The sequence below is a fragment of the Anopheles marshallii genome, chromosome 3 (assembly GCF_943734725.1).
Source record: "Anopheles marshallii chromosome 3, idAnoMarsDA_429_01, whole genome shotgun sequence".
In the NCBI taxonomy this organism is placed as follows: Eukaryota; Metazoa; Arthropoda; class Insecta; order Diptera; family Culicidae; genus Anopheles; species Anopheles marshallii.
Window position 1 is genome coordinate 39783725 of NC_071327.1, and position 12282 is coordinate 39796006.

The window sequence follows — 12282 nt, forward strand, 5'->3', positions numbered from 1 at the left end:
TTCCTACACACCCCTTCCTCCCATACACACACACACACACACACACAAACATACACGCACAACACAAATGGACACATGGACGTACATACTTAGGCAAGAAATGTTTCGCACAACCCACAATGACCTGTTTTGTAGTAAATCAGGACAGCAAGAAAAATCAAACACGCATATTCGTACGTTCCTTTCATTTTCCTTTCGACTTCTTCATTGATATACAGCAGTATGTGCAAATGGTAGGAACTAAATAGAAAAAAACTTAGCCCCAAAATGGTGCAAAGCGAGAGGCGGCAATGGGATGGTATAAGTTACACGTCCTACGAAAAGAATGTTTTGATCAAGTCTGCTCAACATATTGTTGCTACCGGTCGACAACAATGTGCTATGCAACTACGGTTATCTTACGCCGGATCGGGTTCTATATCGGTGAGTGCAGTTTTTTTTGGTAGATCCTCTTAACAAACAGTTCGTGCAATTGTGTGTGAGTGGTTTTAGCAAAGAGTGGTTAGTTGTAGGTTTTGGTTGTTTGCTTCTTCTCCATTTTTTTTGCAGATGGTTGTGTGTGGTAAAGTATACTTTTACTTCAATTCAACGCTTTCTGCTGCATTTTCGAGCGTGGTACGCGTCGCTTTGTGTGTGTATTTTAGAACAAAAAAACCTTTTTCCCATTCAATTTGAATTCCCTTTTGGAATCCATTTTGTGCACCGGCATTCAGCAATCGTTCACTCCGAAGGACACTAATACACTATCTCACAAGCCAATCCTTCGCCACACACGCAGGCACTCACATACATACTAACACGCGCATACACTTAAAGTCGTGTCCATATAGAATTCGCACACACTTCAACTCGGTCCATTTTCAATGTAGAAAAATAATTCTTACCTCAAATCAAAGTTATTTTATGATACTTACAATAAAAAAACTATAAAGTAATATAATAATGGTGTATGGCTGAATGCGTGGAACTTTCTTTGAATGCCATGAGTTAGTTTCCACCTTACCGATTCAAATACGAAAGAAAAATTTCACAATTCTTCAACATTGCGGTTTTGACGTTCACCTATGGTTTGAAGCGGTTGCAGGAGCGTCAAAGCATCGCTCGAAAGGTTCCACAAAATCGTACTTTAGGAACTGTGAACCGTCAAAAGAATCTGTTTAACAGCAAGCTACCAGCCATACAGAGCTGTGAAGCGAAATTTGATCGCCAGAACACACGCGCGAAAGTTGTATGGTCAGATTTCGACGACGTACTAAGGTTGTATTCTTACGGATGACGAAATATAAAAAAAATGGATTTTAGGTAGGTTTTTGTTAAAAAAATATGTAAAACTCAATGTAAAAAATATTGTCTGACCAGATTTGATAAAAAAAAAATGTTCGCGCATTCATCCGTACACCGTTAATGAAAGTTCAATATAACACCTGTGATTTGATGTAAATACCATTTTTATATGTTGAAAATTGACCGATTTCTAGCGAAAAATGTGTGTCCGCATTCTAAACGTCCAGGGCTTTAGAAACGAATCTAACGCAAATACAGTGCACACAGTTACGCGCGTAATATTTTGCGTTACATAAACGGTATTCGCTCTTTATTCTAGATCTGTCTCTTTGTTTCTCTATACACCTGTTGGTTCCTATACACCTGTACGATTAGGTCGATCATTGCGAAGTGGGTTTAAAAAAGAAACTAACTCCGCTGTGTAATGTTCTCGATTTTAAGGGCACATATTTTTTTATCTCTTCCATACAATTAAAAGTGTACCTAGTTAGCAAAACCCGTATTGTATTACAATACGTATTGAAGATAACGTAAAACAGCTTCTCTTACGACGAAGGGCGCCCATTGAAGCGTAATTCCTTACGCATTGCATCTGTTGATCGATTTTAGTACGTGTTGGAGCCCCGTATCATCGTAACTAGCGGTAGTAGTGGTAGTAGCCAAAATGGTGTCCTTTCGCCCTGGGGTATCAGTGCACTGGAACGTTGCGAATGTATTTGATTCACTATGCTGGACGATTGGCCAAGCGATGGCAAGGGAGATAAAACAAAAAAAAACAAGCACACACAAATACTCTAGAAACCTAATCCTAATCATTGGTATAGAAACATGTTTAAATACGTATAATATTCGCTAGGGTGTATGAGAGGGAGTGTGTGCGCCAATGGGAAGGTACCGCCAGGGTAGTACAAATAATGTCATGTTCAAAACGCAACATCAGTGAGATGTTTCCCGTGTCGCGTTGCGTCCGTCGCGAAGCACAGCATGTTATAAACCCATATTGAGTAGTTAATTTCAGTCGGGATATCAGTCATTTTGTGGTAATCTGCAAACGGTCTGGCTGTGTGTTTACCATTTGTTCTTGCTAACGCACAAATTGAATGTAATTTAATGTGGACATGTTGTTGTTGTTGTGCTGCTTGTAATGAATGACAAAAAAGCACAAGAGATTGTCCCGTTTTGGTTTCGAGCGCGCGTTTTGTCAGTCAAACTGATCACAGGCGCACGTCCCCCGGTCGGCAAACACACCGAAGCACTTAAATTAAAGTGTCAAACTAAAACAATTAGCTTCGCAAAACGGCAACAAACTAGCAAACCGCAGTGTAGTGCATACTAGCTGCTAGTACGGTGGTTTGGTTGGTTTTATGACCACCCTGTGTTCGACGCGAGCTTCTTTTTTTGTCGTGTCGTGTACTTGTTTTTGTACGTGTATTGGGTCCTCTTGCGGTTGCGGGGTCGATGGTTGTTGTGCCAACGAAACAATTGTCGATCCCCTCCCCCTTTTATGCTAGGCCACCGATGAAGCAATAATGAATAGAGATACATTCATAATTTCGCACGAACGCAATGCGATTAGCTGATGCAGCTGGCAGTTACAAAAAACAAGGACAGGAGAAGAGCATCGATTGCAGCTGCATTCAGAAACAGCGCGCGTGTTGTGTTGCGCTTTTTTAACCTTTCTAATTTGTAGAATGATTACGGCATGCACGGTACACCGCTGCTCTCTTCATCAACTGGCTAGCTTTTAATTGATATATTCGCTAAACCCTTCGTGTGCGGATGCACCGCTAGTGCGATCAATTTATGCAAATCGTTCCCAGCAAAAGGATGCGTTCGATGCAATTTGCGCTAGTTCCGTTCCGTCTCTTTGCTGCCAGCCATGCGTCGGAATGCACTGGAAGCTACCCCGGGGCGAGTGGATGCAAATGGGCGGATGGGCGGGCTGTGTTCGTTTGTTGTTTTTGTTTTTAAATGTTGAAAGCAAATAAGAAAAACCGGAAATGGATGGATTTACACTTCCAGCTTCTACAGGCACGATCCGCTATCAGCGAACCGTACCCGGGGCTGTTCTCAGACAATTATCTCCCGTATGACGCGTCGATTCCGCGAGTTCGGTGTGGAGTAGCCGCTCTCCAGGTTGTCCTCGTAGATTGGCTGCGGTTGCTGCTGCGCGTGCAGGTGTAAGCTGCCGTGGTCTTGCGTGTGGTTAAGCTGAAGCAATGATTTGCTATCCTCGTGATCTAGCTGATGCAGTTGCAGCTGTTGCTGTTGCTGCTGATCCAGATAGGGATCGGGCAAACCGCTAACGTCGTGATATGATGAGTCTGCAATTACAGTGACACGAAGAAGGGACACGGGGAAGGGAAGATTAGTGGAAATGCATTACACCGGGGCCGGGCGTAGGTTTTGTGTCCTACCGAAATGCGATGGCTGGTCTAATCGTTTCTTTGCTTTATGTACAGACGCGTAGGAATCTCCACAGTACTCCTGCTGCCGGGAGGGATTCTGGCTTTGGCGCATTGCCGCCGCATGATGGTGGTGATGGTGCAGATAATCGTCTTCGCCACCGTGCTGGCTGGGGGTGGCCGCCTGGTGCGGGTACTGGTTGTATTCGTCGCCCGCTATCGTCATTGCACCGCCGTACACGTTCGAGTGCGTGGCAATCGGATCATACCCGTAGGGCGTACCCGTACCGGCCGCAGCGGTAGTAGTGGTGGTGGTGGTGGCATACGCGGAACCACCCCCATGCAGACTGGCCATCGATAGTGGTTGCATGCCGATGGTCATCGTGGTGGAGCCGCCTGATGGCGGTGGTCCTCCCTTTAGCTGCCAAATGGAATCCTGTGAATTGACGCTGCCTCCGTTGTTGGAATTGGTGTAACTGTTTTCCGTGTAACCCATCGTGACCCCTGTGGCGATGAAAGCCGTAATCGTAACCGGTGACCGAAGAGAAAGTGGAAGAAAGAAAAGAAGAGTGTGGTTTGTGTTTTTTTCTTTTAATATTAAGCTTATTTGTGGTAAAACAAAAGCAAAGGGAAAAAATACTCTCTACGCCAATACAGAGTGCAAACAACAGTGCGAAAGAGCATGAGGTGGAAATGTGCACAGCATCTCGTTGGTATACCATTGAGCATAAAGTCATATTCAGCCAGGTCTGGAGACATAATACTGGATAAGGGATTAATAGTAAAACCGGAGCACCACGGTTTTGTGAGAAAAACAACAGCAGAAACGACATCCGGTAGGCAGCCGAGAGTTGCATTTGTGTCTGCATTCCGTGCTAAATTCTTTGGGGATATGATAGGAACATGGGGACAACACAAAGTGAAAGGATTTCGTTGCGTGCTGTGCTTGAGGCTGAACTGAACAATGTAACTTTTCCTTTTTTTGCTTCGCGCATTCGTGTGTACGAGCGTGTGTCAGTGTTGGGATGGCGCTTGTTATGCATGGCCCAGTTTTATAGGGATTTTTCCTTCCATTTAAATACGGCTCAATTGTAGCAGAATCGGTATTCCCATTGTTAGGCAGGATTCCGGGCACATGCAAGTTTCAAGTTAACTGAACCAACAAGTTCATTTGGCTGCATTAAAAGTGTTGATGTGTTCAGTGAAGCGTTGTGTAAATATATGCATCCATGAAGTTTTGTACCATCGGAATGGAATGCGCATTAAATTCAATTAAAAGTTACATTGTACTATTGTTATCGTTCTGACTTTTTACATTTTCATGTTTGTTGAAGAACAATAGTGGATTGAGAGGAGTGAGCCGATAGAACAACTATTTGTCTGAATGGTGTAGATGTCATGAAGCAATGTAACATTGTGCATTGTGCAAGAGTTTGCAATATGTTTTTGTACGTATAGAATGTCACACGAAAGAGATACAGTAAATTAAACGGCGAAACATAAAACTGGTGTTGTCGAACATAAATGTCTAATGAATCATTTAAGAAGAGTTATTCATTGAAGAACCATCGATCATAAGTCGTCTCTCAACATATGCATGATTCCTTGCTGAATCGTAATTTAATGAATCGCTAAGAATTATGAATTTACGCATGATTAGTTAACATTCTCAATAGACAATTTTTGAAATAATTGAAGGTGAAATAAGCCTAACGTGCCGTCAACATTCAAATAATCCGAATTTGTATTACTAGCAACTATTTTAGTAAATAATTCGTACATAAAAACAATACATGTGTAAAATACGAATTTCTTGACGATTCATGAATCTTTTAGAACTTATGATTCAGCAGGAATTCAGCAGGTTTTATGAATCACTGGATATTCATGAATCTTTGTGCATGATCAATATTGAGAAGTCATGAAACTTCTGAATACTGAATCAGAATAATTCATTTAATCGAGGGATTCATGAAAATTCATAAATCTGAATCAGATTCATCCGATAAACTACTTAAAACTATATAATGATCACATCTCATAGTGGCAATCAATCATGCACTGTGCAGCTTTGCTAGTTCTACCTCTAGTGAATAGTTTTTGCTAGAATAAGGTTACGTAAATGTGGTAAAGCACACGCAAACAGTGTAGTGAATAATCTAAAGCATTCCGAATGACAATCAATTACGGTGATCAAGCTTCGGGGTGAAAGCACAGCTAACGTATCGCTACGAGTTCGCTACTAACAATCCACTCCTGATAGGTTTCACTCGTTTGTGTTCCACCATCGAACACGTTCGACAGATCTGCGAAGCATTTTCCGGGTGGCAAAACGCAAAACCATAGCTATTTGGTGCAGTTAGGCTAGACATTTGCATAGAAAACCAACACGGTAGTGCAACGTACAGCAGAAAACACTGGATACTGGGGTTGGGACTGTATTATTATTATTAACTATTTACCTGCTGGTATGGAAGTTATGGCGCTTGCTAGTCCTGGATTAGTAGAAGCAATACCGCAGAGAAGAAATGGCAGTGAAGGGTGTTAAAAAATGTCGGTTTGTATGGCGTTTGAGTGGGACCCGAAGGAAGTTGATCGTTAAAGAAAGAAGCATCAAAATTAGTGGGAATGGTCGGGCAACTGTTAGTGCTACGTTTCATTTAATCGTCTACTGTGTTGCGTTTGTGGACGTGTTTTGTATGAGTGGATGTTATATGAACAAGATATATACAGCAACACATAAATACGGGAGGACGCTGCTACTGAATTATGAGCGCAGTAATGAAACTGGCAAACATTTGAATGTCTCGAGCTAATTAATGCTTCAATAACCTACACTAGATAAAACAAACTAGCGAGCTGAAACATTATTGTCAAAATAAGAAATAGTAACCTTTAAAATAATGTAGCTGCGATTTGAATTATGTAAGTAGATTAAAACCATCGTCAACCTCAACAATTCAACTTATCGTTAACAACGTTGTCGATTGTCGTACGCATCATATTACTTACATTCATTAGCTGGTAGACTATGGCCAGCTACTTGTATGCTTGTGCCAGTATGATATCCGTAACCGTTGTGCGTTGCGTAGACGGATGTTTTCTGATCCTCGAGTGCTAGAGCGAGATCCATCGAGTGCTCGAGGGCTTTGTTGTCAAGCCCGGTAGTCGTGGGATAGTAGGGCGGTGGAGCTTGACTTTGCTGTGCCACTATGGACGGTCTTACGGAGTCCATCTCGTAGTCTTTCGATTGGTTTGATTTCTTCGTTTGATTCCGCTTGCAGCGGCAAAACATTAGCATTAGTCCTACGAACAGTGCAAACACTACACACGAAACAACGATCGCTATAAGCGTCGGTGTAGCGATGAACGCAGAGTCGTGTATCAGGGCAGGACCAACTGAAAGAACAGGGGGAATGGAGTGAAAGAAGTTAATATAGTTGATGTTTTATAAGGGATTTTCTAGAAATTAAGTAGCAAGGCTTCAAGTCTTACTGTACATTAATATTCGTACTCACTTTCTGCATCCATATAGTCCCCGCAGTATTCATGGCTCGATTTCAAACACAGCTTGACGCGCACTTTCGGTGGAATTTCTTCTTCCAGAGCCATCGGAAAATCGTCATCACTGGCCATCGATCGACCGCTGGATCGTCGCGCGGAGTACATGTTTTCCAGTACCTGCTCCTTGTAGGTTGGTCCATTGCCAGATACTGCCAGCGGGATAGATTGCACGACTTGCCACGTTGCTATGGGACTCTCGTGGAAACCAATTGTTTCAACGACGGCGATAAGGGCCAGACAGGTAGCTCCAATGTTTAGACCGAGCTGTTTCGTGTCTGGATCGAATCCGACGTGCAGCGGTACCGGGATCTTACTAATCTTCGTCGTGGTTGCTACTTCATTCGAAGGCTCCGAATTTCCCTTAATGTTCTGTGCCTTCACCTTGAATACATAGCTCTGATACTGATCCAGTGGTGTTACGCTGCACGGTACGTCACGCTGACAGTCGTACTCCATCCATTCCGAACTGACCTGCTGCACAATGCCACAGTCCTCCTTGACCTGATCGTGATGAGGAATGGCCACCTTGCGGTAGGAGACGTAGAATTTAGTACTGGTGATGCCACCATCAAAGCCAGGATCCCAAACCAGGGATACGTAGTTCGATCCGACGTCAGCCACTCCAAGGTTGGTTGGCTTCTCCGGAGGTCCTTTCGGCTGCAGACGAATCGGTGCTCGGATCGTTTCGATCGAGTTACCAACACGGCACGTATAGTCGCCGTAGTCTTCGTGCTTAACCCGGTTGATGCGGAGTACACTCGTGTAGATGTCGTTGTTATCGGTGGTGGTATTGATTTCGTAATGTCCATCAGAGGACATCGACAGGGCAGCCGTGTTCGTTCCCAACTGCCACTGAAATTCGGGTTTCGGGTAAGCCTGAACACGGCACATGACGGCCGCATTTTCATTGATTTCGTACGCTACCTTGTTGTACTGGTGCAGCACAATAGGGCCATGCTCTATGCGAAGGTTCATACTTGCATTAGCTGTACTGACTTCGTTCTCGAAGAGACACGTGTAAGTGCCACGATCGCTAGGAAGTAGTTGATTCTTGTGCGGACGTGCCTTGCCTTGGAACAGCAGCGTACTCTGCACCGTTACCATGCCACTGAGCCCATCATTATTGTTGGTGCTGATGCGATACATGTTGGCATCGGTGGTGATGTCCCGGCCGTCCTTTAACCACCGTACCATCGGCCGAGGCTTACCCTTCGCGTGGCAAGTGGCCGAAAAGTCCGTATCTCCGACTCGCTTCGTCATGTGCTGTTGCATTTTGCCGATAAACTGTGGCGGTTGGTGAACTTCCAGGTTGATCGTGGCCATTGGACCATGACCCAGCTCGTTGACGGCATGACAGTGGTAGCTTCCTTCGCTACCGAGATGTGCCCGTGGTATCACGTACTGAGGGCCCTGAGCCAAGATAGTTTTGGTGGTGGACAGTAATTCTCCGACTGCATCCTTGAACCACCGGAACTGCGGTACGGGCCAACCGGGTGGGTTCGCCGAGCAGGTCAGCGTGACTCCATTACCGACATGGACTACTGGTTTGCTGGGGTTAATGTAGGCCTGACCGGGCCGATGACGGACCAATAGTGCCACGGTAGAATTACCGACACGTTCGATAATTTTTCCATTGTAAGGCTTCATCATGTTGACCGCCCGACACACGTACCTACCGGCATGCTCTGCCTTCACGTCTCTCAGCTGCAAAATGTCACCTGTGTAGCGGAAATCCGGACTACCCTCCTTGAACCATTCGATCGATATTGGTGGCGGGTTGGAGGTGACATTGCAGCGTATCGTAACGGTGGATCGTTCTTCCGCCTCCCATGTTTTCGATTCGATCACCACGATCGGTGCGTACAGTACATCCAGCGTAATGATCTGTTCACCAACCTTACCCAACCCATTGTCCGCGGAGCAGGCATAGTTACCAGCGTCCTGCACCGAAACACGCTGTATCGGATGGGATGGGGAGGAACTGATGAGCCGTCCATTGCGCGTCCATCGCACGTTCGGCACCTTCGGTTTCGAGTCCACGGCACACTCCAGCAAAGCGGTACTGTCCCGCTCGACTCGTAGCGGGTTTTCTGGGCCCACCTTCACCCTCGGATAGTCTGTAACAAGGAAGAAAGACGGAGCAGAAAAAAAAGAAACAATAAATGTTAGCGAAAGTCAGCATTGAAATGGCGAACATTTAGCTTTTATGTGCGCAATAACTTTTAACACGGATCAGAGTTCTTGTTGCTGTGCTGTTTTCGTGCGAATGTTCTTGACACCTCGATGCCGTCCACGTTCGTCGCGTCGCTAATCCGGTGAACCGTCGCTGTTGCAGAAATACAGCAAACGACAAACGAACGCGCGGCCCTCGGTGCAAGGCAAGCATCGGGTTGTTGCAATATCCGTATGTTAAGGTCGAATTGTTTTTCAACCCGCACCGGATTACTTGCCTTCTTCGGGTTGGAAACGAAACGAGTCGGCGAAGCTTAGCGCCTGCCGTAAATGAGGACCGATTTGTAGTGACACTTGCAAGTCCGTGTCGTTGTTCCTCTCCTTTCTTTTCTATATCATTCTGCAAAAGGTCAGTTTGGTTTGGTGTTGGACGAAAGTTTCAACAAGTTATTCTCCCTCTCATGGCGCAATGTCCATCCGTTCGAACGGGCAGCACTGACTAGTGGCCGGCAAAAAAACCCGTAACGGGCATTCGTTCATCAGTTTGTTGGCATGTCCTGCTGTAAAGTAGCTCCCAGGGGAGATAGCTTGAAGCCCTCGTTCGTTTGTGCAAATGGAAAGCACTTCTTCATGCGCACGGCACTGTACTTCCGGCCGTATCCCTCTGACCCATTGAGGCTAGCAAATGGAAATGTATTGTCGCAGTGATTTTTCTATCGATCGTACGCTCTGCCTCCTATTGTAGAGTTGATGGGATTATTGGTCTTTTTGTCAGCATTAGGGTGTAGCTGAAGTGGCCAAGGCGCATAAAAGTAATGGCTGTAGATGACCTGTGCCAGTGAAGATAAAATGTGTTGCAGGGATTTGTTCTATCGGTGTCAACGATTATTTGCACCATTACGGTGATGGTGTACAAATTATTGGCATCATTCGTAGGTGAAGATGCAGTTATGGAGCTAGGGAACCATTTTGTTAAACAAATTAGCAGCCTTTCGGAATGGGTTGAAATTATTTATGATTTAGTGTTTTTGGGTGGTCTGGTGAAGTTCTGCTTCAAAGCCCTCTTGTCAGGTTATATAGATGATCTAATATGATACGAAATTGTAAATAATAAATACGTGCAACTTCTATCAACTATTAGTGCTAGTGGAGTTTTAATTCGCCCTCGTAGAACGCCATCCCTGTGGGGATGGATCCTTGATCGCACTGATTAAAATTGGACAGAATGTTTCGAGTTCATTAATTTGTGTTAAACTTAATTGTTGCTGTTTCGAACACTTTACCAGTCAATCACAGCGGCACTCGGGGAACTTTGCTCTCGTTGTTCTCGCAGCGTGCCTTGTTCAAGCACTTGAAAATATTAAATAATTTCATTTGCTACGCCCATTCGTGCAGCCCCTTTTGCCAAGACATTGTGCAAAAACCGGCAGTAAAACTCACCGCGGGACGCAACAAGTAGCTTCATCGCGCCGTAGCGCCGGTTACCATTTTGATTGACACGTGTCAAAGTGGCCGTCGGGCGATGGGTTTCGGGGTGATGGTGGTGCGGATGATTCTTGGCAGTTTCTGCAGTCACCAACAGCAGCAGCATCATTCCGAAAAACGGGCACACGCTAGCCAACAAATCAAGGTATCCGCCTAACCACTGCCAGCATTGGAGATGATACCGTGTGGGACTCGGGGACCCCGGGGAAAAGAACGAAACCGGTTCGGGTGGCTGAAACTGGCGAAGTTGCCTGACTCGGATGCAATTAATACATGTATGGCACGCGGTGAAGTGGTGTGCAGATACACTTCTCGACGGAAACAACCGGTCGGATGGGTCGTCGGCTGGTTTGTTCCGTTTCGGTCCGAAATGCAATTAGTCATAACGATATACGCGTGCCGAACGTGTTTCCATGTGCAGTGCTTCATAATACTTTTTCGCTTCTTGGTTGAAATTGCTTTTCCCCCAAGTTGCATTTCTCGTTTAGCACGTACCCGGTTGGTCGGTCTGACCGCCGGTAAGAAGAGACACAGGTGCATCAAGGCAAATGCAACACGCCAGCAGATTACAGTACATCAGAAGAACCTGGACACAGCAAACTGGACTGGACTCTTGGTTGAATGTCAAACGAGTGGTTAGAATTCCTGCCAGAGTTGCCTCCACAGGCTCAAGAGTGGGGTTGTTTGGTGTTAGCGGCAGAAAGTGTGCGTACTGCGATGTGTAACTTCAATACAAAACTTTTTCCTACCTTTCGCCGGTCAACATCATCCGACCGTTGGACGATTTAGACGAGCGCGTAAATCAAGGCTCCATGGCAGTCCATGGTTGTCCAGGAAGCCGTTTTGCGATAGAAACACGAAACGATCCACCGTTTCAAACCAGTGAGCGGATCACATTTTTAACCAAGGATTTTTCCTTTTTTGCAAACCGATCTCGTCAATAGACGAACCGTTCTGCTGTAGGGTGTTGAAGAACCGATTGGAGAAAATTTCGTTAAACTGCACGGTGTCCCGTGTACTGTTGCGGCGAGCATATCAGGAATTCGAAATTAGAAAAGTGTATCATTTCCCTCGAAAGGTAGTTCGAAACCCGGGTTACTCGGCACTACGGAACAACAATCATTCGCAGTTGGGGTGGTCTAAATTTTACTCTTGGGGCCTTCGGTTCTGGTCAGTCCAAAATTCGACAATGCATGTTCGAGGTACAGCAAAGCTGCTGGAACGAAGTGAAACGACTAACCGAAATGTACCCTGGAGGAGTTTCTCATGACTGCATTGAGCAAGCACTCAACCTCACCAGAATCATCATCATGGTGTGATCATCGACGATGAGCGAGAGGAACAGATGGGGGAGGGAACAGGGGGAGAACAG

The 12282-nt window shown here is 45.3% G+C and overlaps 1 protein-coding gene across 1 annotated transcript in view; it reads right to left on the reverse strand.

The window, feature by feature from the left end:
* Positions 1-3354: 3354 nt before the first annotated feature.
* The window catches only part of LOC128715709 (titin-like), a 158929-nt gene continuing 150001 nt past the window's right edge, over positions 3355-12282 (reverse strand). Inside the window, exons 5-8 of the mRNA XM_053810621.1 lie at positions 7208-9370; positions 6702-7088; positions 3702-4193; positions 3355-3608 (exon numbers count right to left, since the gene is read on the reverse strand). Coding sequence (XP_053666596.1) covers positions 3355-3608; positions 3702-4193; positions 6702-7088; positions 7208-9370 — 3296 coding nt within the window. The remainder of the gene's footprint in view (positions 3609-3701; positions 4194-6701; positions 7089-7207; positions 9371-12282) is intronic.